The sequence below is a fragment of the Musca domestica genome, unplaced genomic scaffold (assembly GCF_030504385.1).
Source record: "Musca domestica strain aabys unplaced genomic scaffold, Musca_domestica.polishedcontigs.V.1.1 2, whole genome shotgun sequence".
Classification (NCBI taxonomy): domain Eukaryota; kingdom Metazoa; phylum Arthropoda; class Insecta; order Diptera; family Muscidae; genus Musca; species Musca domestica.
In genome coordinates this window covers 39,158,579-39,182,233 of record NW_026712249.1, presented here as the reverse complement: position 1 = coordinate 39,182,233, position 23,655 = coordinate 39,158,579, and the positions used below count along the sequence as shown (strand labels likewise).

At 35.6% G+C, this 23,655-nt stretch overlaps 1 protein-coding gene across 2 annotated transcripts in view; it reads left to right on the top strand.

Moving 5' to 3' along the window:
* LOC101891684 (proton-coupled amino acid transporter 1) overlaps positions 1-20,337 on the top strand; it is a 42,219-nt gene extending 21,882 nt beyond the window's left edge. Inside the window, exons 1-7 of one of the 2 annotated variants that reach the window (XM_005176133.4) lie at positions 12,794-12,961; positions 16,246-16,328; positions 16,424-16,784; positions 16,858-17,214; positions 19,289-19,383; positions 19,455-19,627; positions 19,706-20,337. In XM_005176133.4, the coding sequence (XP_005176190.2) occupies positions 12,818-12,961; positions 16,246-16,328; positions 16,424-16,784; positions 16,858-17,214; positions 19,289-19,383; positions 19,455-19,627; positions 19,706-19,992 (1,500 nt within the window). In that variant the 5' untranslated portion in view covers positions 12,794-12,817 and the 3' untranslated portion in view covers positions 19,993-20,337. Of the gene's footprint in view, positions 1-12,793; positions 12,962-16,245; positions 16,329-16,423; positions 16,785-16,857; positions 17,215-19,288; positions 19,384-19,454; positions 19,628-19,705 lie in introns of those variants that run through there. The other variant, XM_059122159.1, reaches the window with a different exon arrangement.
* The last annotated feature ends 3,318 nt before the right edge of the window (positions 20,338-23,655 follow it).

Genomic DNA, 23,655 nt, shown 5'->3' with positions numbered 1-23,655 from the left:
AGACTTGGCACATCTCAATATTTCTATCAGCACTCGATCTGTCATAAATATGGTAGAGATCGAACCATTCCTTCTGGTATCTCCCCCACAAAGGGTCAACATTTTGAATAATCAAAACGATTATAAAATCCGAAATAAGCATCAGATGCTCTTCATATTTCGCACATCCCATTATTTTTACTAACCCAAGGTCTGGTGTGAAGATGAAATATATTGGTCTACTCCTTCTGCTACCTCCCCCACAAAGGTCAAAACTTTGAATATCCATGAAGCTCATAAAACGCGAAATTAACATCCTATTCCATTAGGGCTTGGCACATCTCTATATTTCTATCAACACAAGATCCCTTATAAAGATGGTAGAGATCGGACCATTTCTTCTGGAACCTACCCCACATAGGGTTTAAAATTTTGATTAACAAAATTGAAAAAAAAAACAACCAAATTTCACACACACAAACATTTTTGCTAACACAAGATATGTTGTGAAGATGATATATATCTGCAAACCCCTTCTGATACCTCACCCACAAAGAATCACAATTTTCAATCTTTTTATCTGTCATAACTTGCGAAACAGGTCAGCGATTCTTTACAACTTGTTATATCTAAATATTTCTTTAAACCAGAAACCTGAGATGAATATGGAATTTATCGGAACTTATGATTTCGCATAAAATTGGATATAAATGTTCGATTTTCTTATAATTTTGGTCATACCAATATTTCTATCTGCATTAGATGAAGTATGAAAATGGAATACTTCGGTCGAATATATATGTTACCTCACGCACATTTTTACATTTTTTAAAAATTATAAAATAAAAACCGAAATAGTCGAAAAATGGCACGTTGCATTACGAAATGGACAATATTGTTACATTCCTTTGGAACCTACTCCATAGAGGGTCAACAATTTGAATAATCATAGCAGAAGTCAAAATTTTTTTACATCATCGAACATTAGCTGAGGGTATAGATCTGTCGGCAAAACCGACTGATACTTTTTAACTTGTTGTTTTAATAATAACATAATAGTTCTCTACTTATGGGAGATCTGTATAAGGTCTTTTATTTACCAAAGTCCCGTAGAAGTCCTTTTATCTAGAAAATCTCCCTCACATTGTCTTCTCCTAATAAAATACCATTAAAAAAATATTTCTTATTTTTTAATTTTTTCATCTTCTTTTTGTTCCGAATTTAATTTTAAATGACTTCATTGTGCGTAAATTTACATCAGACTTTCCCACATTGAAAATTTTGCAAAAATTAAATTACCAAGTCAAAGACTTTTGCAGACAAGTGTTTTCAAATTAAATTTACAACAAGTTTTGAATCCAGTTTTTTTTTTGCATTTGTATTGTTAATCAATTAAGGGCCATGTGAATAACTTATCTTACATACAAGGCTGGGGAAATAAAATGGAAAGCACCGTCAGAGTCGTATGATGCAAGAATGAATGTGAATTTACGTTCACACGATTAACCATACAGGGTGGGTCAAATATAATGCTCTATACTTTGACATTGATTTTCAATGTAAAACAAAAAAGGCCACCTAAATTGAAATCGATCCTGAAATTTGAACTAGTACATCCTAAATACTTTGGTTCTCTTAAAGCCAGCACTACTCAAAAGAAAAGCCAGGTATGGTTGGACTTGGACATTGCACGTACGATCTATTTTTGTGAAATTTGCCAGGTAGTCATTCACATACTCTTTTTTTGAATCATACTTTTTACTGGAATTGCTTGAACATTTGAGTTTTTTTTTTTTTTTTTTTTGATATGATGTCCTTCAAAATATTCTTTAAAAAATCTAATACCTCGTAGTACTTAAAAAACTACAATTTTTGATCAGAGCTCTTGAAAATATTTGGTCAGAAGTTCCTACATAAATTCTGTAAAAATCCCGAATTTTTATTAAGGGTGCCCTTTAAACCATTGTACGATTTTCAAACATAAACAAGTTAAAAAGAATCAGTCAGTTTTGCCGACGGATGTATACCCTCAGCCAATGTTCGATTTTTTTAATATATTTTGACTTCTCTTATGATTATTCTTTAAAGATTATTCTTTAAAAATTGTTGACCCTCTATGGATTGGGTTCCGAAGGAATGACCCAATATTGTCCATTTCGTATTTGACCTAAATAAATATGATATGGATATTACGGCGTGCCAGGTTTGGACTATATTGGTTTCATCCTTCACTGCATATGAGGTGTGTGATAATTTTTTAAAAATGTTAAAATGCGGGTGAGGCACCAAACAAATATTCAACCGAAATATTCCACTTTCATACTTCATCTAACACAGATGAAAATATTGAAATGGGCAAAATTACAAGAAAATCGAACATTTATATCCAATTTTATATGAAATCATAAATCCCAAATTTGTCTCAGGTTTCTGGTTGAGAGAAATTTTTAGACACAGCAAGTTGTAAAGGATCGCTGACTTGTTTCGCACATTATTACAGATAAAAGTATTTGAAGAGTTGAGAGAGAAGAGAGAATTTGAAGAGTTGGATGCATATTTCGCTTTCTTTGAGCGTTTTGTTTATCAAAAACTTGAAACGCTTTGTGGGGAAGGTATCAGAAGAAATGGTCCGATCTCTACCATCATTATAACAGATCTTGTGTTGATGGAAATGTTGAGATGTACCAAGTCTGAATGGATGCGGATTTTAATTACGCGTTTTATGAGTTTCAGGAATATTCAAAATGTTGACCCTTTGTGGGAGATTACCAGAAGGAATGGCCCGATATATTCCATTTTCACAGCAGATTTAGTGCTAGTAGAAATAATGGGATGTGTGAAATATGAAGAGAACCGAATGCATATTTCGGACTTTATAATCGTTTTGATCATTCGAAACTTTGACCCTTTGTGGGGGAGGTACCAGAAGAAATGGTCCGATGTGTACCATCTTTATAACAGATACTGTGTTGATTGAAATATTTAGATGTCAACTCTGTCAACTCCCGGCAGATCTTGTGTAAGTAGAAATAATGGAATGTGTAAAATATGAAGAGAACCGGATGCTAATTTCGGATTTTATAGTCGTTTTGGTTATTCAACATTTTGAAGGAGTGGTCCGATCTCTACCATCTCAATAAGATATCTTGTGTTGATAGAAATATTTCGATATATCAAGCCTGAATGGAACCGGATGTTAATTTAGCGTTTTATGAGCTTCATGGATATTTTGGAATTTTGACCCTTTTGTGAGGGAGGTACCAGAAGGAGTGCACCGATATATTCCATCTTCACACGAGACCTTGTGTTGATAAAAATACTGAGAATGTGACGAGTTTGACAATTGGATCTTATTTCACACTCTATGAGAGTTATAAGTATAGAAAATGTTTATCCTCTGTGGGAGAGATACATAATGGAGTGGGCTGATTTTTGCACCTGACCTAACACTTATACAAATATTGAGATTGAAAATTGTGTGGCCCTTTCTTGTTCTACAAAGTTCATTACTTTCTATGAAAATGTTGACCTTTATTGGGGTAGGTACCAGAAAGAGTAGACCAAATATTGCCCATCTCCGAACTCGATCTATTATATATTTATTGCTTAATATTACGATATATCAAGTTTGGATCAAATCGGATACGAGAGTTATCGTGCGCACCAGCCAGCCAGACAGACGGGTGGACGGACGGAGGGACATCGCTAGATCGACTCCAAATGTCCTGAAACGGATTTGAAAACGGATACCTAGGGTCTAAAACCGTTATTTCTATGAGGCACATTTTGGCCGTATCTAACCATATGGCTGAGGGTATAAAAAAGACCGAAGTCTAATCTACCAAAAAAGAAAATATTTATGTGTATACAAATATTTTCCTCACATACCATGGAGATAGAGGTTTCTTTCGGCTCGTGGCTTATAGTGAATTTCGATGAAGAATATTTTTGTCTATGACGTCATGTTGGTTTGTAGGAGAATAAATTCTCATGAAGGTCATTTGAAGCGGGTCTTTTAAAATTTTCCTTGTAAAGCACAATGGTCAGAAAGTCCTTCAAAATATTCTCTGAAAATTCATAATTAGATCTCCTTCGAACATGTTTTTAAGAAAGTAGTCATATTTAAAAAGTTTTTTGTCAGGAAGGTCTTTAAAGTATTCTTAAAAAAACACGATTTTTGTCCAGAAAGACTCTATAAAAAGTATTTATAAAATATATCTATGATTATATATTAATTAACAAAGTCACATTTTTTTTTTAATTTTGACAAATATTATCAAATTAAAAAAATCAAGTTTTTGACCTGAAAGTTTCTGACAAAAGGCGTAATCATTAAAGCACTTTCCAAAAATATTGAAAAAATTGAAAATCGCTGTCCATTTGGCTATTAAAAACAATTTTGGATCAGTATGAATCGTAGGAGATATAATATCGGCCAGTTTATTGGTATAACAGCCGGCAATTCAGATCTTTAGCAGAAATCATGTTATTTTTCACAAATTTGAAAATTTCACATTAAAAACAAATTTTGGGCAACTAGTTGAAGGATAACCTTTTCCCCATCCCATCCGATATGAACCCACATATCTTTGTTATACCTATTTGTGCTTTTATTTAGGACCTTACCTTTGGTTATTTTTTATTTTTCATTATTATGGTCTAATAAAAGAATAACCTATTCCCCCTAAACCCCATTTTCTTTCGAAATTATATGTTCTACACTTTTTACTTCGATAGATTATTATAAAGACACCTTCGATTTCACCAATGATTCTTGGATAAAATGAATGCCTTTCTCAACTCTCGGTTTTTAGCATTTCTTTTGTTGGCGTTATGCTCCTGCATTCCTTTCGAAAAGCCAAATATACTTAATTTTCAATATACTGTACGTTCTTCGCGCCATTGACGTAAAACGTAGAACTTTTATCCAAAATTCCTGATGTCATGTACGAACAAACATATAGATTTGGACAATACACGGCTGTCTTCACTTTTTCTTCATTATATTCGTTATTCGTGATACTAGAAGTGGTTCCACATGAAATGCCGCCATGTGCCAAAATATCTGGCGGCAAAAAACGCATTCAACGGAAATAGCTCAATTGCCACAAACAAAATTCCAAAAAGTAAAAAATTAAAACAAATAAAACACCAGATATTTTGCCAAAAATAATTCACGTTTGTATTGATTATTATCTGTAACGATAGGCCAATTGCTTTTATTTTTGAAGGCCAAAATTGTATTTCCCCTTTGACAATAAAGAAAAAACGGGTTTAAATTTTTTCCAGACACTGTCTGAGAGTAATTTAAACACTCAATTGATTTCGAATCAATTATGTAAATTTTTCACTTCCTACTCGATTTATAATGAATTTCTCATAAATGCTATAGCCAACCGATCATTGACTCAAAATCATAAAAAAGCCAACAAAAAATGCAAATTATTTAATTCACCAACATTGGACTTGGTGATGAGAATTTGTTTTTTTGCAGATCTCTTTATTAAATAAAAATACTCAAATATTGCATAAAAGAAGCATCTCGTGATTATATAACGTAGACGGCAATTTGTGCTGCGAATAAAATGGTCTTCCAAAAAATCATTATTCATTCATTAACAATGAATGGCATTGCCGCGTTGAGGCGAAAATAAGCCATCGTTTGACAAGCGTGCGACAAACGCCTGTCCGTCTTAATAAAATTGTTCTTTTCCACTATTCATGCATGTCAACGAGCGAACGAGCGAGCCAGTGATGAATGATGGATGTCTGACAAATGAATAGTTTAATTTTTTCTGATCACTTATGTTTGAATTTTAATTGAAAATTAATGAACAAATGGCAATGATATTTTTAGAATGTGAAACTAAATAGGAATTGTGAACTAAAAAATTTCACAGAAATTTCATATCCAACTACGATGATCGGGAAACAATAAAGGACTAAAATACCTTGGCACAAACGAGGGTGATGACATTGCTCATTGACTGAAATAGTGGTAAGGCTAAATATACGCATTTTTATATCCTCAGCCATATGGCTCCAGAGGGCATATATTATTTGATATGGCCAAACCCTGCCTCATCGGTTTTAGAACCTAGGTCTCTTTGGACTCAATTCGGACTCAATCAGGACATTTGGAATGGATCTAGCGATGTCCGTCCGTCCATCCGTCCTTCTGTTTGTCTGGCTGACTGGTGAGCACGATAAGTCTCGCAGGTGGTATCCGATTTGATCCAAACTTGGTACATCCTAATATTATTATCAATCTTAGATTGAGTTCGGAGATGGGCAATATCGGTCCACACCTTCTGGTACATCCCCCACAAAAGGTCGAAATTTTTAAAAATTTAAAATTTACTGCATAAGTAATAAGAAAGGATAATCCAATTTTGCTCCAACAACAAGTGCGAAAATGGGCAATATCCATCCACTCCATGAAGTACCTCCCCCACAAAGGGTCAACATTTTTAATAATCTTTTATAAAATGTGATGTAATAGCCCATTTGTCTTCACACATCCTAATAATTTTATTAAGCCTAGGTCCCTCTGGAACCTCCCTTTCAAGAGGTCGAAATTTTCAATGTCCACGAGGCTCATAAAAGGCGAAATTAACATCCGATTCCATTCATACTATGCCCGTCTTAATATTTTCATCAACACAAGATCTGTTATAAACATGGTAGATATCGGACCATTCCTTCTGGTACCTCCGCCCCAAAGGGTCAACGTTTTGAATAACCAAAACTATCATAAAATCCGAATAATGCATCAGATTCTCTTCAAATTACTCATGTCACAATATTTTTATAAAATTTAAGGTCTGGAGTGAAGATGGAATATATCGGTCCACTCCTTCTGGTACCTACCCCACAAAATGCCAACATTTTCAAAGAAAATAATTTACTGCACAGAAAAAGAATAGATGATACGATTTTGCTCAAACTTTACAAATTCTAATATTTCCATCAGTGCTCGGTCAGGTGCGAAAATGGACAATATCGGTCCACTACATCGAGTATCTCCTACACATTTTGAGTAATTATAACTCTCATAAAATGTGATGTAAGAGTCCGATTGTCTTCAAATTACATAGATCATAATATTTTTATTAACCCAAGGTCTGGTGTGAAGATGGAATATATCGGTCCACTCCTTCTGGTAGCCCCACCCCACAAAGGGTCAAAATTTTGAATATCCATGAAACTCCTCAAACGCGAAATTTACACCCGATTTCGTTCAGATTTAGTGCATCGCAATGTTTTTATCAACAGAAGATCTGTTACAAATATGGTAGAGGTCAGATCATTTCTTCTGGTACATCCACCACAAAGGTTCTACGTTTTGTGAAGGATTATAAAATCGGAAATAAGCATCCAGTCATCTTCAAATTTCATACGTCTCATTATTTTTACTAACACAAGATCTGGTGTGAAGAAAGGATATATTGGTCTACTCCTTCTAGTGCCTCCCCCACAAAAGGTCGAAATTTTGAATAACCATGATGCTAATAAAAAGCGAAATCAACATTCGATTCCATTCCAGACGAGGCACATCTCAATATTTCTATCAACACTAGATCTTTTATAAAGATGGTAGAGATCGGATCATTCCTTCTAATATCTCACCCCCCCCCCCCCCCCCTCCCAAAAAAAAAAAGGTTCAAAGTTTTGAATAACTAAAACGATTATAAAATCCGAAATAAGCATCCGCTTCTCTTCAAATTTCACACATCCCAATATTTCTACCAATACAAGATGTGCAGTGAAGATGGAATATATCGGTCTGCTTCTTCTGGTACCTCCCCCACAAAGGGGCAAAATGTTGAACATCAATGAATCTCATAAAATGCGAAATTAACATAAGATTCCATTCAGACTTGGCAAAACTCAATATTTCTATCTATGCAAGATCTGTTACAAAAATGGTACAGATCGGACCATTCCTTCTGGTAACTCCCCCACAAAGGATCAACGTTTTGAATAAGGAAAACGACCATAATTTCCGAAATAAGCATGAGGTTGTCTTTATATTTCACACATCTCATTATTTTTACTAACACAAGATCTTCTTTGAAGATGGGATATATCGGTCCACTCCTTCTGGTACCTCTCCCACAAAGGGTCAATTTTTTTAATATTCATGAAGCTTATAAAACACGAAATTAACATCGGATTCCATTCAGACTTGGCACATCTCAATATTTCCATCAATACAATATCTGTTACAAAAGATGGTAAAGATCGGACGATTTCTTCTGGTACCTCCTCCACAAAGCGTCAAAGTTTTAAATAACCAAAACGTTTATAAATCCCGAAATAAGCATCCGGTTCTCTTCAAATTTCTGTTGTTTTGAAGATGATATATATCCGCGAACCCCTTTCTGGTACTTCCCCCACAAAGGGTCGCAATTTTCAGTACTTTTAATTGTCATAACATGCGAAACAATTTAGCAATTCTTTACAACTTCCTATATCGAAATATTTTTCTCAACCAAAAATCTGATAAAAATTTGATTTCGCATACAATTGGATATAAATATTCGATTTTCTTGTAATTTTGCCCATATATACATTTTTGTCGGTATACTTCGGTCAACTATGACTAATGTCTCACGCACCTTTTAACATTTTCTAAAAATGATCACATATCTCATATAAAATGAGGGAATTAGTTGATGTAGTCCAAATCCTGGCACGTCGCAATATTTATATCATATTTATTTTGGCGATCCGATACGAATTAGACAATAATGGGTCCATTCCTTCGGAACCTACTCCATAGAGGTTGAAAAATTTGAATAATCATAACAGAAGTTAAAATATACTTAAATAATCGAACATTGACTGAGGGTATACATCTGTCGGCTAAGCCTTCTGATATTTTGTAAATTGTTTTATTGTGGATTTCTTCAAACCCTCTTAAATCCTAACCATGCGCAACATAAAAAAAATTGTTTCCCGCATTCTCCACTAATTAGATTTATTTGTTTATTTTTTTTTTTAACTCTATAGTTCGAACATCGCTAGATTTATTTTCCATTAGTGCCTTTGTCAACAATAACCCATTATTTTTGTTTATAAATAACATTTTTTGTATGAGTTGAATGTATTTATAGTTCACATAAGTTCAATAATAATAGAATAGTTGACGTAGGTCAAATTTCAAAAAGAAATTATAATGAGTTGCGTTTTTTTTTTACTTATGCCCAAAAGTATGCTTCAACTTTCCCCTTTCAATGACAACAACTAAGTTGGCTGTGGCATAGTCATGCTATAGCCTACATTTTGGCTGCTGAATTTATTACCGGCTTTTATTTGATGGGCACTTACATACGAATATACACATATTTAGTGTGTGTACATTAGTTTTCCATTTTATGGTTCAAAATAAATACATCAGTTGATGGGTAAATATGAGAAAGATTTTTAAATATTTTAGTTTCGTTTCTTTTTTAGGTATTTACCACAATTTGTTCTAAAATGTTTATAGGAAGTGGAATGTGTTTTAGGGTTTTATAAATTCGAAAGAAAGTGTACGTAAAGTTTAGAAGTTATTAAATAGTAATGTGTCCATTTTAAAGCTACGGACATGATTGAATTAAAAATATACATTTTTGGAGAGCTACCATTAGGAGTGGCCAATAAATTCAATTTTTGCAAGTGACCTACACCTGAGAAATGCATTGCGATATAATAGGCCTTATATGTAAACAAGTATATATTTTATACCCTCCATCACTACATTTATTAAAAAATGAAAATAGTAGAAAACATTGACTTTGAATATCAATCCATTTTAAATAAAATAAAATAAAAAAACAAGTTAAAAAGTATCAGTCGGTTTTGGCGATAGATGCATACCCTCAGTCAATGTTTGGTTATTTAAATATATTTTGTCTTGCGTTATGATTATTCAAAATGTTGACCCTGTATAGGAGAGGTTCCGAAGGAGTAGACCAATATTTTCCATTTTGTATCTGATATAAGTCTGATATAAATATTAAAATTTATCAGATTTGGATTTTATATCTACTACTTGCTTCACTTTAAATATATAATAATATTTCAAAAACTTCACGCCTTATTAGAATTATAATTAGTTGAAATTTCGACCCGCAGTAGTCCGATATTATCTATCTTCACAACACATCTTGTGTTGATAGAAGTATTGGTATATGCCGAATTCGAAAGTAATCGGATGCTCATTTCGCGTTTTACGCGCCTTAGGGTTGCTCCAAATTTTGACCCTTTGGGGGGGAGGTACTAGAAGGAGTGGTCTGTTCAGTCCATTCCTCATACCATGCCTTATGTTAGTGGAAATATTGAAATGTATGAAATTTGAAGATAATCGGACCCTTAGTTAAAATTTTTAAAAACGTTATAATTATTCAAAGTTTTGACCCTTTGTGGGGGAGATACCAGAAGGAGTGGTCCGATATCTACCATCTTCACATCAGATGTTGCTTTAGTAAAAGTATTGGGAGGTATGAAATTACAAAAGAATCGGATACTTATTTCGCGTTTTACGAGCTTCATGTTTATTGAAAATTTTGACCCTTTGTAAGGGACCGATATTGTCAATTTTCGGAAGTGACCTAGAACTGACGCAAATATTAGGATATGCAAAGTTAGACTATTTGGAAATAGGACTATCCTTTCTCTTTCTGTGCAGTAAATTAAAATTTTTGAAAATTTTGAACTTTTGTGGGAGAAGTACCAGAAGGAGTTGCCCATGTCCGAACTCCGAAGTTTGGTAATAATATTACGATGTATCAAGTTTGGACCGAATCGGATACTCGCTTCGAGAGTTAAGGGCTAAGTACATAAGAAGCTTGAAGTCATGGCTAGGCATATTAATGTCAAATCATAATGGAAAACGACGGCTGGATTTTAGTGCGGCTCTGTAATCCCTTTGTGAAATGTCACAAAATATGCCTAGCCATGACTTCAAGCTTCTTATGTACTTAGCCCTTTAACCTGCATACAAGGCAGACAGACAGACGGGTCGCTAGATCGACCTCATATGTGCTGAAACGGATTTGGTCCAAAGAGACCGATGAGGCACGTTTTCGCCGTTTCAAATGAAATATATCCTCTTCAGCCATATGGCAGAGGGTATAAAAATAACCCAAATAGCGAAACCCATATTATCTTCTAATTTGTTAGGAAATTGTGGAAAAACCCTTAAAATATCGAAAATCGGGAAGTACCGTTATATGAGGGTTATACCAATTAGTGGCCCCTTTCGCAAGAAGAAAACAGACCTACCGAGAACCCCAATTGTCAACTTTCATTATATTTGGTTGGAAATTGATACCGTTTTATGGGGGCTACAACAATTAGTGGACCTGTAGCGAGTATTTTTTGCAGGGTGAAAACATACCTATCAAGAACCCCAAATGTAAATTTTCAGCTTATTTGGTTGGACATTTTGGCAGGGACTTTCAAAATACCGAAAATCCGAAAAATGGGGGCTATACCTAAACGGGGACCAATATAGCCTATTACCAATCAGCCTGCATGCAATATAAAGCTCTGTGCCAAATTTCAAAGCTCTAGATTAAAAAATGCGGACTCTATCGTGATTTCAACAGACGGACATCGCTAAATCGTCTTATAATTGTATTTTGATATGGCTCCAAGGGCCTAAATCTTCCTCATTGGCCCTAGGTCTTTTTCGACTAAATCAGTTTCAGAAAATTTTGAATCGTTCTAGCGGTGTCCGTTCGTCGGGATGGCTAGTGCACACGGTAACTCTCAAAGAGAGTACCGATGTCGTCTAAAATTGGAATATCGTAATATTGTCGGATCTCTCCTTCTTGTAAATCCCCCACAAAAGGTTTAAACAATCAAAGAAAATAATTTACTTATAGAAGGGGAAAGGATCATCCAGTTTTGTTCAAGCTTGGCAAATCCTAATATTTGTACCAGGTGCGAAAATGGACAATATCGGCCGACTACATCTGGTACCTCCTCCCACAAAAAGTCCAAATATTGAATAACCAAAACGCTCACACAAGATGAAGAAGAATTTTGGTTTACCAAAAATTTTGAGCCATTAATTATTTTTTTCTTTTATTTTAATGACGAAACACCTAATTTAAATATTTTTCCATTTCAATCTACCCCCAACACGTGCTGTTCCAAATACCAATCATGCCAAACTATTATGTGACTTTATTCAGTATTTTGTAATGAGTTATCTAATAAGTCAAGTTTAATTCGTAATAAATTGCGTGCCCTTCAATTAAAAGCCGAGAATCTACATAACGACACGATTTGCCAAGAAAATAGCGACAACGAGAGAAAATTTTCCATTAAATTGTTAATTTTCTATAATTACAGAATTGGTTGAAAAAAAAAAAAAAATAAAGACAAAATAATTACCATCCAATGCCGATGAAGGCCAGGGATGGGGATTATTATTGCGCTTTTCCCCTCGAATCGAATGTAATGACGAGAGGAAACTCTGTTTGTCATTACAATGTCGATCACTCGATTCATATCTCGAATACAGAAGACGACAATCGCATGCCCCCATACTTAAGGGTTCTCAGCGAGAATTATTGTGAAATTAAAAATAATTGTTCTATTTGTACTTAGTTGGAGAAATTCCGATTGCAAAAAAAAACAAAAAAAAAAAAAAACGAAGCAACAACAGATAAAATCGAAAAGATTGATCAGTGATTTTTCGCCTAGATAGCTGGGCTAGTGCGGAGGCTAGAGAAAGTTCCTTATCAGCCATTGTGGTGAACGGATGTTGTGAATTGTTTTATTTTCAAGATAGAAATAATTAAAAAAAATATAAATAATTAAATAAATACTATTGTTGATTATGACCAATCGTAGTGAGATAAAAGATCCCATGGAAGGACAATCGCTGTTAGTGAAGTGGAAATATGCCAGACCCACCTCCCTGGTGGAGGATGAAGCAAATGCCTTCAATAGTAAATCAGGATTACTTGCAACCAAAGAAAAAGTAAGATTGCTGTTGTGTGAATTTCAATGCCTCTGGTGTTTGGGGACATTTATCCTACAACATTGGAGGTCATTCGCTGATAGTTTAAACATGAGGACTTCAAAACCAAATTACTTCAAAGAAAATTAAAAATAATCCTAGTAAAAAAAGACCGGTCCCATTGACAAATTTGGCTAAAATCATGAAAATACCTAATACCGTGTCGTATCGTTATATGAGGGCTATAGCCAAATGTGGACCTTTATTGTCAACTTTAATTATTTTTTTAATCAATGATTCTTGAAGTACTTCAAGGCTCTCCATAACATTTCAAAATTCTATATTACATGTTCGAGGTATTGGAATTCAATTGTGTACGACAAAGGCTAAATATAAAGGCGCCTAAACGAAGTTTGGCTTGAGAGCCCAAAACATTTTTCGGGCTTTGATCTACGAACCGAATACTGTCTTATCCACTTGGAATTTACCACATCCCAGTTGAAGTATTTGGGGAGATATTGACTTGTAGTTCAAACGTGTTAATATGGCAGTTAAAAAAACATAGTAAATAATTTTCACTCGTAGTATATAAATTTCGAATACAATTTTCATAGAAACTGTAATACCTAGATATGTCGTTTATTCAGAGACTTGTAATGAAACTTGGTATAGAATATTCCATTCTTCCATTTACGCTTTCTGTCTAAAACTAGGTTTTATGTAACATCCAAGCATCAAATTGAAAAAAGACAGAAAAATTGTCCATGAAAATAGTAACACAAATTTTCGCGTTTATTTGGCAAAATTGCAACAAAAAATTTCGGAAATAGCAAATTCTTTTCTTTGATGACATACAAATATAGAAATTTCTTAAAAATTGTTTTTATGTTCCAAATAATGTTTTATTGGAGTATTTTGCATAAACTCTAAAGTACAGCTCTAAACCTAAAATTTATTTTTTTTTTTAAGTTCGTGGGGTTTAGAAAAGATTTAGATTCTGGGTGCATTCTGAAACCTATTATATATTTTTTTAACCTATAATAGATTTTTTGACAAACCATTTTATAAAAAATTTGAGCTTTTTTTTTTGATCACTTACTACTAATACCGTACCATTTTTTGAATTTTAGTTTTTATTGCATACTTATATTATAAATTCCCTAGAACTCCACATATTTCTACAGCTCCGCACTTAGGGAGGTTCTTCGCGAAAATTTCACAATACTAGCTCTTTTAGATCGCTCAATAATATGACAGTATGGTTTTGCAACGTTTTGTACTTATTGTACTCTTAAACAAGTAAAAAAACATTAAGTTTGGCTGCCCCGAACTTTAAATACCCTCAGAGTAAAGGAAACTTTAGAACCTATTATGACCCACAAATACCAATTTTTAGATATATTCATGGGAAAATGTGACAAAAATCATCAAAATACCGAATATCGGGAGATACCGTTATATAGGGCTATACAAAAACGTGGACCTATATATACAATGTTTCGCCAACGGAACTAGAACCTATTGTGGCCAACAAATTCTAATTTTTAGACAAATCCGTGAAAAAATGTGACAAAAACCATCAAAATGCCGAATATCGGGAGATACCGTTATATGGGGGCTATACCAAATCGTGGACCTATACATATAATTTTTCGCCACATGAACTAGAACCCATTATGCCCTACAAATACCAATTTTCAGACAAATCCGTGAAAAAGTGTGGCAAAAATTATCAAAATACCGAATATCGGGAGGTACCGTTATATGGGGACTATACTAAAACGTGGACCGATATATCTGATTTTCAATACCAACCATTCTGGACACAATACAAATTATTCTGCTCAATTTTGACGCTCCATGTCAAATAATGTGGCCTGTATCGTGATTTCAACAGACAGACAGACAGACAGACAGAGGGACATCGTTAAATCGACTTAGAATTTTATGCTGATTATGAATATATATACATTATTTAGGGATGTTACAAACGGAAGGACAAAGTTAATATATCCTCCTTTCCAAGGTGGAGGGTATAATAAAGAAAATCCCTAGAATACCACATTTTTTAACACACCCTCAGAATGGCAGATCCTCATACAAAATTGAAAAGTTCCAGCACATGCCGGTCAGTCAATAGTAACTCCGTACCAGGAACGTATCCAGGGTTGGGTCCTGGTCCTTTCTAAAATGGTTAATTTTACAAAATTGTTTGTACATTTTGTAGGAAAAATGTAATTTTTTTCAGCTTCTGGAAATGGGTACTACAAATGCACGAAAGGTACCAAATTGTACTATATTTGGTATAAGTACTAAATAGTACAAAATTTGGTCTTGAGATACAATTTCTGAAATACAATTCTGAAATTCGATACTTAGAGTACTGATGGCATGTGTGTTTGAGATTTGGGTGATGGTTTTGTGAAACTAAATTGGATATTGGGTGAGGAGATCCTAAGCTGAAATCCTAAAATTTAACATTGAAGTGTATGTTGGTCTCTGAAATTGAGATATGGAGGAGGTTTTGGAAATGCGTACTATTATTGTACGAAATGTACTTAATAGTACTAAATTTGGTACTGAGTGGAGGAAAATAGCTGGTATCCGGAGTTTTGTTATCCAAGTCACTGTTGGGATCTGTGGTTGAGAGAGAGCTAGTTTTGAATATGCGTCCTATGGGGTTAAGGGATAGGAATCCTCAGATTTTATATTGAGGTATCTGTTGGTATGTGGAATTGAAATATGCAGGTAGTTTAGGAAATGTGTACAATACTTGTACGAAAAGTACTTAATAATACTAAATTTAGAATGAAGTGCAGGAATAGAGCTGAAATCTTGAAATTTGATATAGTGACATCTATGGTATTGGTATCTGGAATTGAAATATGGAAGTGGTTTTGTGCTACAAATGTACAAAAAGTACTAAATAGTAGTAAATTTAATATTCGGTAAAGGGATAGAGCTGGAATCCTCAAATTTAATATTGAGGTTTTTGTTTGTATATGGAATCTAAAAGTTGTACGAAAATTACTAATTGGTACTAAATTTGGTATTGGCTGAAGGGATAAAGATGGAATCCATTTCAACAGTTCAGACCATAATTTAGGTTTGGTCACCCTAGAGATCCTTGTTCCTTTACAAAAAGGAACAAAAAGGAACTTATGAATTTACCCATATATTTTTAAGTGTAATTTTTTTTTCATTGTCATTAGAACAAAATATTTGAAAAACATATTGTAAACAAATTTTAAAATTCCTTTCATTTTGAAAATCAAAATTAATTGCAAATGTTTTCTTTTTTACAGAAGAAGAAGCCGCCGGCACCGATAACGCACATCACAGAGGCTCCCAATGTCGACGATCACATTAAAAAGGAAATACCCACCAGGTGAGACAGGGAGGGAAGAAATACAATCCGATTTCGAACAATTTCTAATCGTCAATCACAATTGCATGCATTTTCTTTTTCTAAAACATTCTCAGCTATTTTCAGTCTATTATACATCTGTTTAAGGGCAACATTGGACCAGGTCTCTTTGCCATGGGTTTTGCCTTTATGCATGGCGGTCTGGTGCTGGCTCCCATACTCACCGTGCTCATTGCCTTGATTTCCATACACTGTCAACATATGTTGATCAATTCCTCAGTGAAAATGAAGGAGTTGCGGAATTCCGAAAAATATCCCGATTTTGCGGAGACAATTGAACAGTGTTTTGAAACGGGGCCGAAGGCAACACAAAAGCTGGCTAGGACCATGAAGGGTTTGGTGAATCTCTTTATATGTGTTACCCAGCTGGGGTTCTGTTGCATCTACTTTGTGTTTATCAGTACAAATATTAAACAGGTAAGAGTGGGTGAGAGAGGGAGAGAGAAGAAATATTTTCTTATGTCAAATTCACACCTCTCCTTCTTTGCAGATATTGCTGGCCTATGAAATCAACTTGGATGTCCACTATGTTATGCTGATCACCTTTATTCCGATTTGGTTAAGTTCCATGATAACAAATCTCAAGTACCTGACCCCGGTGTCATTTATTGCCAACATTTGCATGATCTGTGGCCTTTCGATAACCATGTATTATGGCCTTAAGGACGGTCTGCCAGATGTGGCTGAGAGAAAGCTGTTCACAAGCCCCATGGAATTGGCGCTGTATTTTGGTACCGCCATCTTTGCTTTTGAAGGAATTGCCTTGGTGTTGCCGCTGAAAAATGCCATGGCCAATCCAAATAATTTTGATCGCCCCATGGGCGTGCTGAATGTCGGCATGTTTTTCGTAAGTATTGTAATCTTTAAATTTTCCCGAAATTCCTTCCACTAGATGGAGCAGTTGATCCAGTCAGCTGAACCTGTCAGCTGATCTAGTAGACCAGTAGATGATAGTAGACCAGCAGAGGATCCAGTCGGCTGATCGCCTCAGCTAGTCTTTATAGATCAGCTGACCCCCTCAGCTAGTCTTTACAGACCAGCTAACCCCCTCAGCTTGTTTTTACAGACCAGCTGACCCCGTCAACTTGTCTTTATAGATCAAATGACCCCATCAGCTTGTCTTTATAGACCAGATGACCCCGTCAGCTAGTCTTTATATACCAGATGACCCCGTCAGCTAGTCTTTATAGACCAGCTGACCTCCTCAGCTAGTCTTTATAGACCAGGAGACCCCCTCAGATAGTCTTTATAGACCAGATGACCTCCTCAGCTAGTTTTTATAGACCAGCTGAGCCCCTCAGCTTGTCTTTATAGACCAGCTGAGCCCCTCAGCTTGTCTTTATAGACCAGCTGAGCCCCACAGCTTGTCTTTATAGACCAGCTGAGCCCCACAGCTTGTCTTTATAGACCAGCTGAGCTCCTCAGCTTGTCTTTATAGACCAGCTGAGCTCCTCAGCTTGTCTTTATAGACCAGCTAAGCCCCTCAGCTTGTCTTTATAGACCTGCTGAGCCCCTCAGCTTGTCTTTATAGACCAGCTGATCCCCTCAGCTTGTCCTTATAGACCAGCTGAGCCCTTCAGCTTGTCGTTATAGACCAGCTGAGCCCCTCAGCTTGTCGTTATAGACCAGCTGAGCCCCTCAGCTTGTCTTTAAAGACCAGATGACCCCCTCAGTTAGCCTTTATAGACCAGCTGAGCCCCTCAGCTAGCCTTTATAGACCAGCTGAGCTCCTCAGGTAGCCTTTATAGACCAGCTAAGTCCCTCAGCTATTCTTTCTAGACCAGCTGAGTCCCTCAGATAGTCTTTATAAACCAGCAGAGCGCCTCAGCTTGTTTTTATAGACCAGCTGACCTCCTCAGCTAGTCTTTATAGACCAGCTGACCTTCTCAGCTAGTCTTTTTAGACCAGCTGACCTCCTCAGCTAGTCTTTATAGACCAGCTGACCCAGCCAGCTAGTCTTTATAGACCAGCTGACCTCCTCAGCTAGTCTTTATAGACCAGCTGACCTCCTCAGCTGACCTCCTCAGCTAGTCTTTATAGACCAGCTGAGCCCCTCAGCTTGTCTTCATAGACCAGCTGAGCCCCTCAGCTTGTCTTCATAGACCAGCTGAGCCCCTCAGCTTGTCTTCATAGACCAGCTGAGCCCCTCAGCTTGTCTTCATAGACCAGCTGAGCCCCCTCAGCTTGTCTTCATAGACCAGCTGAGCCCCTCAGCTTGTCTTCGTAGACCAGCTGAGCCCCTCAGCTTGTCTTCGTAGACCAGCTGAGCCCCTCAGCTTGTCTTCGTAGACCAGCTGAGCCCCTCAGCTTGTCTTCGTAGACCAGCTGAGCCCCTCAGCTTGTCTTCGTAGACCAGCTGAGCCCCTCAGCTTGTCTTTATAGACCAGCTGACCTCCTCAGCTAGTCTTTATAGACCAGCTGACCTCCTCAGCTAGTCTTTATAGACCAGCTGACCTCCTCAGCTAGTCTTTATAGACCAGCTGACCTCCTCAGCCAGTCTTTACAGACCAGCTTGCCACGTCAGCTTGTCTTAATAGACCAGCTGACCACCTTAGCTAGCATTTATAGACCAGCTGACCCCCTCAGCTAGTCTTTATAGATCAGATGACTCCGTCAGCTAGTCTATATGGACCTGCTGGCCTCGTCGCCTAGTCCTTATAGACCCTCTCAGCTAGTCTTTATAAACCAGCTGACACCGTCAGCTAGTCTTAATAGATCAGCTGACCCTAATCTTTATATACCTGCTGGCCCCTCAGCTAGTCTTTACTTCCTAGTCTATCAGCCCCTCCGTTTGCCTGTAGGGATTCCCTGGTCTCTTGCCTCGTCTGTAAAGACCTCCATATCCTCTATATAGACTCCCTGACCATATGTAAAACCACGTCACAAATTTTATTCATATTTTTTCAAATTTTCTTTTTCAGGTCACCCTAATGTTCATGGCTGCCGGTATGGTTGGTTATATTAAATGGGGTGATGATGTGGCCGGTAGTTTAACACTCAATCTTGGAGATACCATGTAGGTGTTTAAGATTCTAAATGAGAATGATTCCGAATCTCTAACATCCAATTTTTCCCTTTCTTCTACAGTGGCGCCCAAATTGTCAAAGTCATGGTCTCAATGGGTGTGCTCTTTGGTTATCCTTTACAATTCCATATTGCCATACAAATTATGTTACCATCTGTGATAGAGACATTCAAATGTTACGAACATACCTTGGCAGCTAATTTGACTTTCCGCAGTGTTATGGTTATTGTGACGTGTAAGTAAAAGAAAAAGGAGTGAAAAAAACGATACAGAAAATGTTTGATATAAATGCATTTTTCTTTTATAATTACAGTGGGCATTGCTGAATTGGTACCGAATTTGGGTCTCTTCATATCTCTAATTGGCTCGTTATGCTCCACAGCCTTGGCCTTGGTATTCCCACCCATCATTGAATTGATTGTCAAACGTGACATTTCCAGTATTTGTGCCCGCTATTCCATGTATTTGAAAAATGCCATCATTTTGATATTGGCCATGGCTGGCTTTGTGGCCGGCACCTATGAAAGTTTATCGGAAATCATCAAAGAATTCAGCAGCAAAGAACCCGAAATGCCAACAACACCAGCCGAGTGGACATAGGGTGGCAGAGTGTGTCAACGCCCAGCATGGACATGCATCGTGATTTTTCAAGCAACACTTAAATAATTTATGTATATTTTTTTTTTTCGTTTCTATTCATTCTTAGTGCCTAAGCTTAAACAAATTAGTTATTAATTATATGATTAATAATAATAATAATGATAATAAAACAAAAAAAAAAGAATTTACCTCAAATAATTAGCTATAAAATTACATTTAAATATATGTATATGAAATGAAATACATACGTATATATTTTTATAATATATTGCAAATGTATTTATATTTTGTAGAGAGAAGAAAAAAAAAACGAATAAAAATAAAAAGAGAGATATAAAAATTGAATATTTGTACACACATGTGTTCACATTATTAAAAGTGAGTAGGCATAATCTGACAACAGGACGTGAAGCGAGTAATGTAATATCTAAAAGCAACGACCCTTAATGGAACTGCGTAAAAGTATCTAAATGTGTAAGCACATCAAGGTAAAAGTCACACTCATTTTTTACAACATAAAATTTTTCTACCAGGGAAGAGGAGTTCTTCACATTTATTTTGAAGCAAAAAAGCTATAGTCAGTCTATCCAACCTATGTACCTCCAATACGACATCGTATTCAAGGACTTACAGTTTCATATTTGTTATAAACAATATCTTTTACGAGCGATCGTTTTGGAAGAGAAATTTCACCTACTACGAATGATCGCTTTTTCCGGAGTATACCCCGCTTGGACTAGAAGATATGTCAATATTATGGATATCATCGTTTCGCCATGAAAACAAACAAATTAAAAATTATCAGTCGGTTTTACCGGCAGATATATATTCTCCCATGTCCATTTATCTGATATAATTGCCAGGTTTGGCTACTTCCTCCACCTTGTATGCGAATAACTAGCGGCTCGTCATCAGCAAAATTAACGCCTTAAAATTTTAGATTCGTTACAACAGTTCGTTCAGTTCAACAAAAAAAAATTGTTCAGTTTGGCAAAAATTCTTCATCAAATTTTAATAAATCCTACTAAATTTTCAGATTTTCAAGGCTCATATATATTAAAGTCTTATCTTTTCGGAAAGAGTAATAGGAAAATGTTTACTTATTACACCTAAAATACCAATTTTAGTGATATTTAGTAACCATATTCAAAACAATCTACATCTCACCAACCTGGACACCAACAGTAATACAAAATTGGTACCATTTAGTACAATTACAGTACGCATTTTAAAAATAATCACCAAATATTTACATCAGATACCAACACAGTCCCCAAATATAAAGTTTTGAGGATTCCAGCCCTACCTCTTCACCCAATACCCAATTTATTACCATTTAGTATTTTGCAAACAAAGATAGGACGCACTTACAAACCACAGCCAAATCACAATCCTATCAAATTTCAGAATTTTATCTCGGACCCTAACTCAATACCAAATATAGTACCATTTAGTACTTTTAATACAATTGTAGTACACATTTCAGAAGCCATCTCCATATGTCAATCCCAGATACCAATGGAGACCTCAATATCAAATTTCGGGATTCCGGAACTCTACATCTCTTCTCTTCTAAATTATTATCTGCACCCAATACCAAATTTAGTACCACTTAGTACTTTTCGTACAAACATAGGACACATTTCCAAAACCATCTCCATATTTTAAACACCTTTCACCTAATACCCAAATCTGTACCGCTTAGTACTGTTCGTACACTTATAGTACACATTTCCAAAACTACCTCCTTATCTCAACCACAGATACCAATAGAGACCTCAATATCAAATTTCGGGATTCCAGCTCTATCCCTTCACACAATACCCCATTTAGTACCACTTAGAACTTTTCGTAGAAATATAGGACGCATTTCCAAACCACAGCCAAATCTCTATTTCTCTAAAGATCAATTATCAGAATTTTATCTATGTCTTTCCACATAATACCGAATTCAGGACTATTTAGTACTTTTCATTCATTATAGTACACATTTCCAAAACCACTTCCATATCTCATTTCCAGATAACAACGAGACCTCTATATCCAATTTTCGAATTTCAACTCTAACCCTTCACCCAAAACCCACTATATTTTCAATAAATACTTTTTGATCAATTACAGTACCATTTTCAAAACCACCTCCATATCTTAACCACAGACACCAACAGTGACATCCATTTGGAATTTCCGTATTTTAGCTCTATTCCTTCTCTGAATACCCAATTTAATACCACTTAGTACTTGACTTTAAAATTCGAATTTCCAAAGTTTCTTTGGTACATATATCCTGTACTCCATTAGTGACTCTCATTTTAAATTTCAGATTACAAGCATTATTTGTTCACGCATTATCAAGGTGTGCCAAATATAGTACTATTTAGTATTTTGCGTGCACTTGTAATACTCATTTCCAAAACTAACTCCTTACACAAACCTACTACCCATAGAGATCCTAATAGAAAGCTCCATACTTTCACCCTTAACCAAACTGCACCAAATTTAGTACCATTTAGTACAGTTCGCACACTTAGTACACATTTGCAAAATCACCTTCAAATATCAAACTTACTTTCCATCCTTGATTCTCATACAGAGTTTCAAGTTTTCAGCTCTATCGCTTCACATAATTCCAAATGGTACCAAATTTAGTGCATTTTAGTACTTTTAGCAAACGTATTGTTAGCATTTTTAAAATCCCTTTAATTTGTCTATCCTACACAACATCAGAGGTTCTCACTCCCAATTTCAGATTTCCAGCTCTACTACTTCAACAAATACCAAGTTTATTACTATTTGGTACTTTTCGTACTTTATAGTACGTACTTTCAAATCCCCTGCCATGTATCATCCTATTACGCAAAAGGTGATCCCTATACCAAATTTTAGACTTCCAACTCAATCCCTTACCCAAACTCCAAATTTAGTACCATTTAGTACATATTTTCAAAACCACCTCCAAATCTTAACGCTACATACTAACAATGATCCTAATGCCAAAATTCAAATTTTGTGCCGTGTTCGTTGCTAAAAGTAATTTCAAAACAACCTTTCAGCCTACCCACCTACCAACATTGACCCACATACAAAATTTCAAGATTCTAGCTTTAGTTTCGCCTGGGCGTTTTTGTCCTTGGCACCATCCTTCAATGTATTTTTAACCCTAAAATGTATTTTATATATTTATGCATTTCTGTTGTTAAGTAAGAGTTAGGTCTTTGTTCTATTCTGGGACTTACAGTAGAATTTTATGATAAATGATGTTTTGAAATATTTTGGATTGTTTCGATTTCGTTTAAAGAGAGTTTTTCCCTGTTTTTAAATAAGGATCAAAAAGACCCTTTTGGTGACTCGCTTGAGACTCAACCTTCTATGCCAAAATAATTGTTATCTGCAATATTGTCGAACACACTATATAACCAAAATGCAAGGATTCCTAGGAATCTAACTCCGAAAATTTCAAAAAATATAGAATAACCCCTATTTGGGTTACTTTGCGAAATTTAAGCTTTCAAAACTCCGATACACGTGTTTTTAATTTTTACTGTTTTCTTTTTATACCCTCAGCCAAATGGCTACAGATATTTCATTTGATATGGTCAAAACGTGCTTCGTCGAAATAACTGTTTTAGACCCTATTCAGAACATTTGGAGTCGATCTAGCGA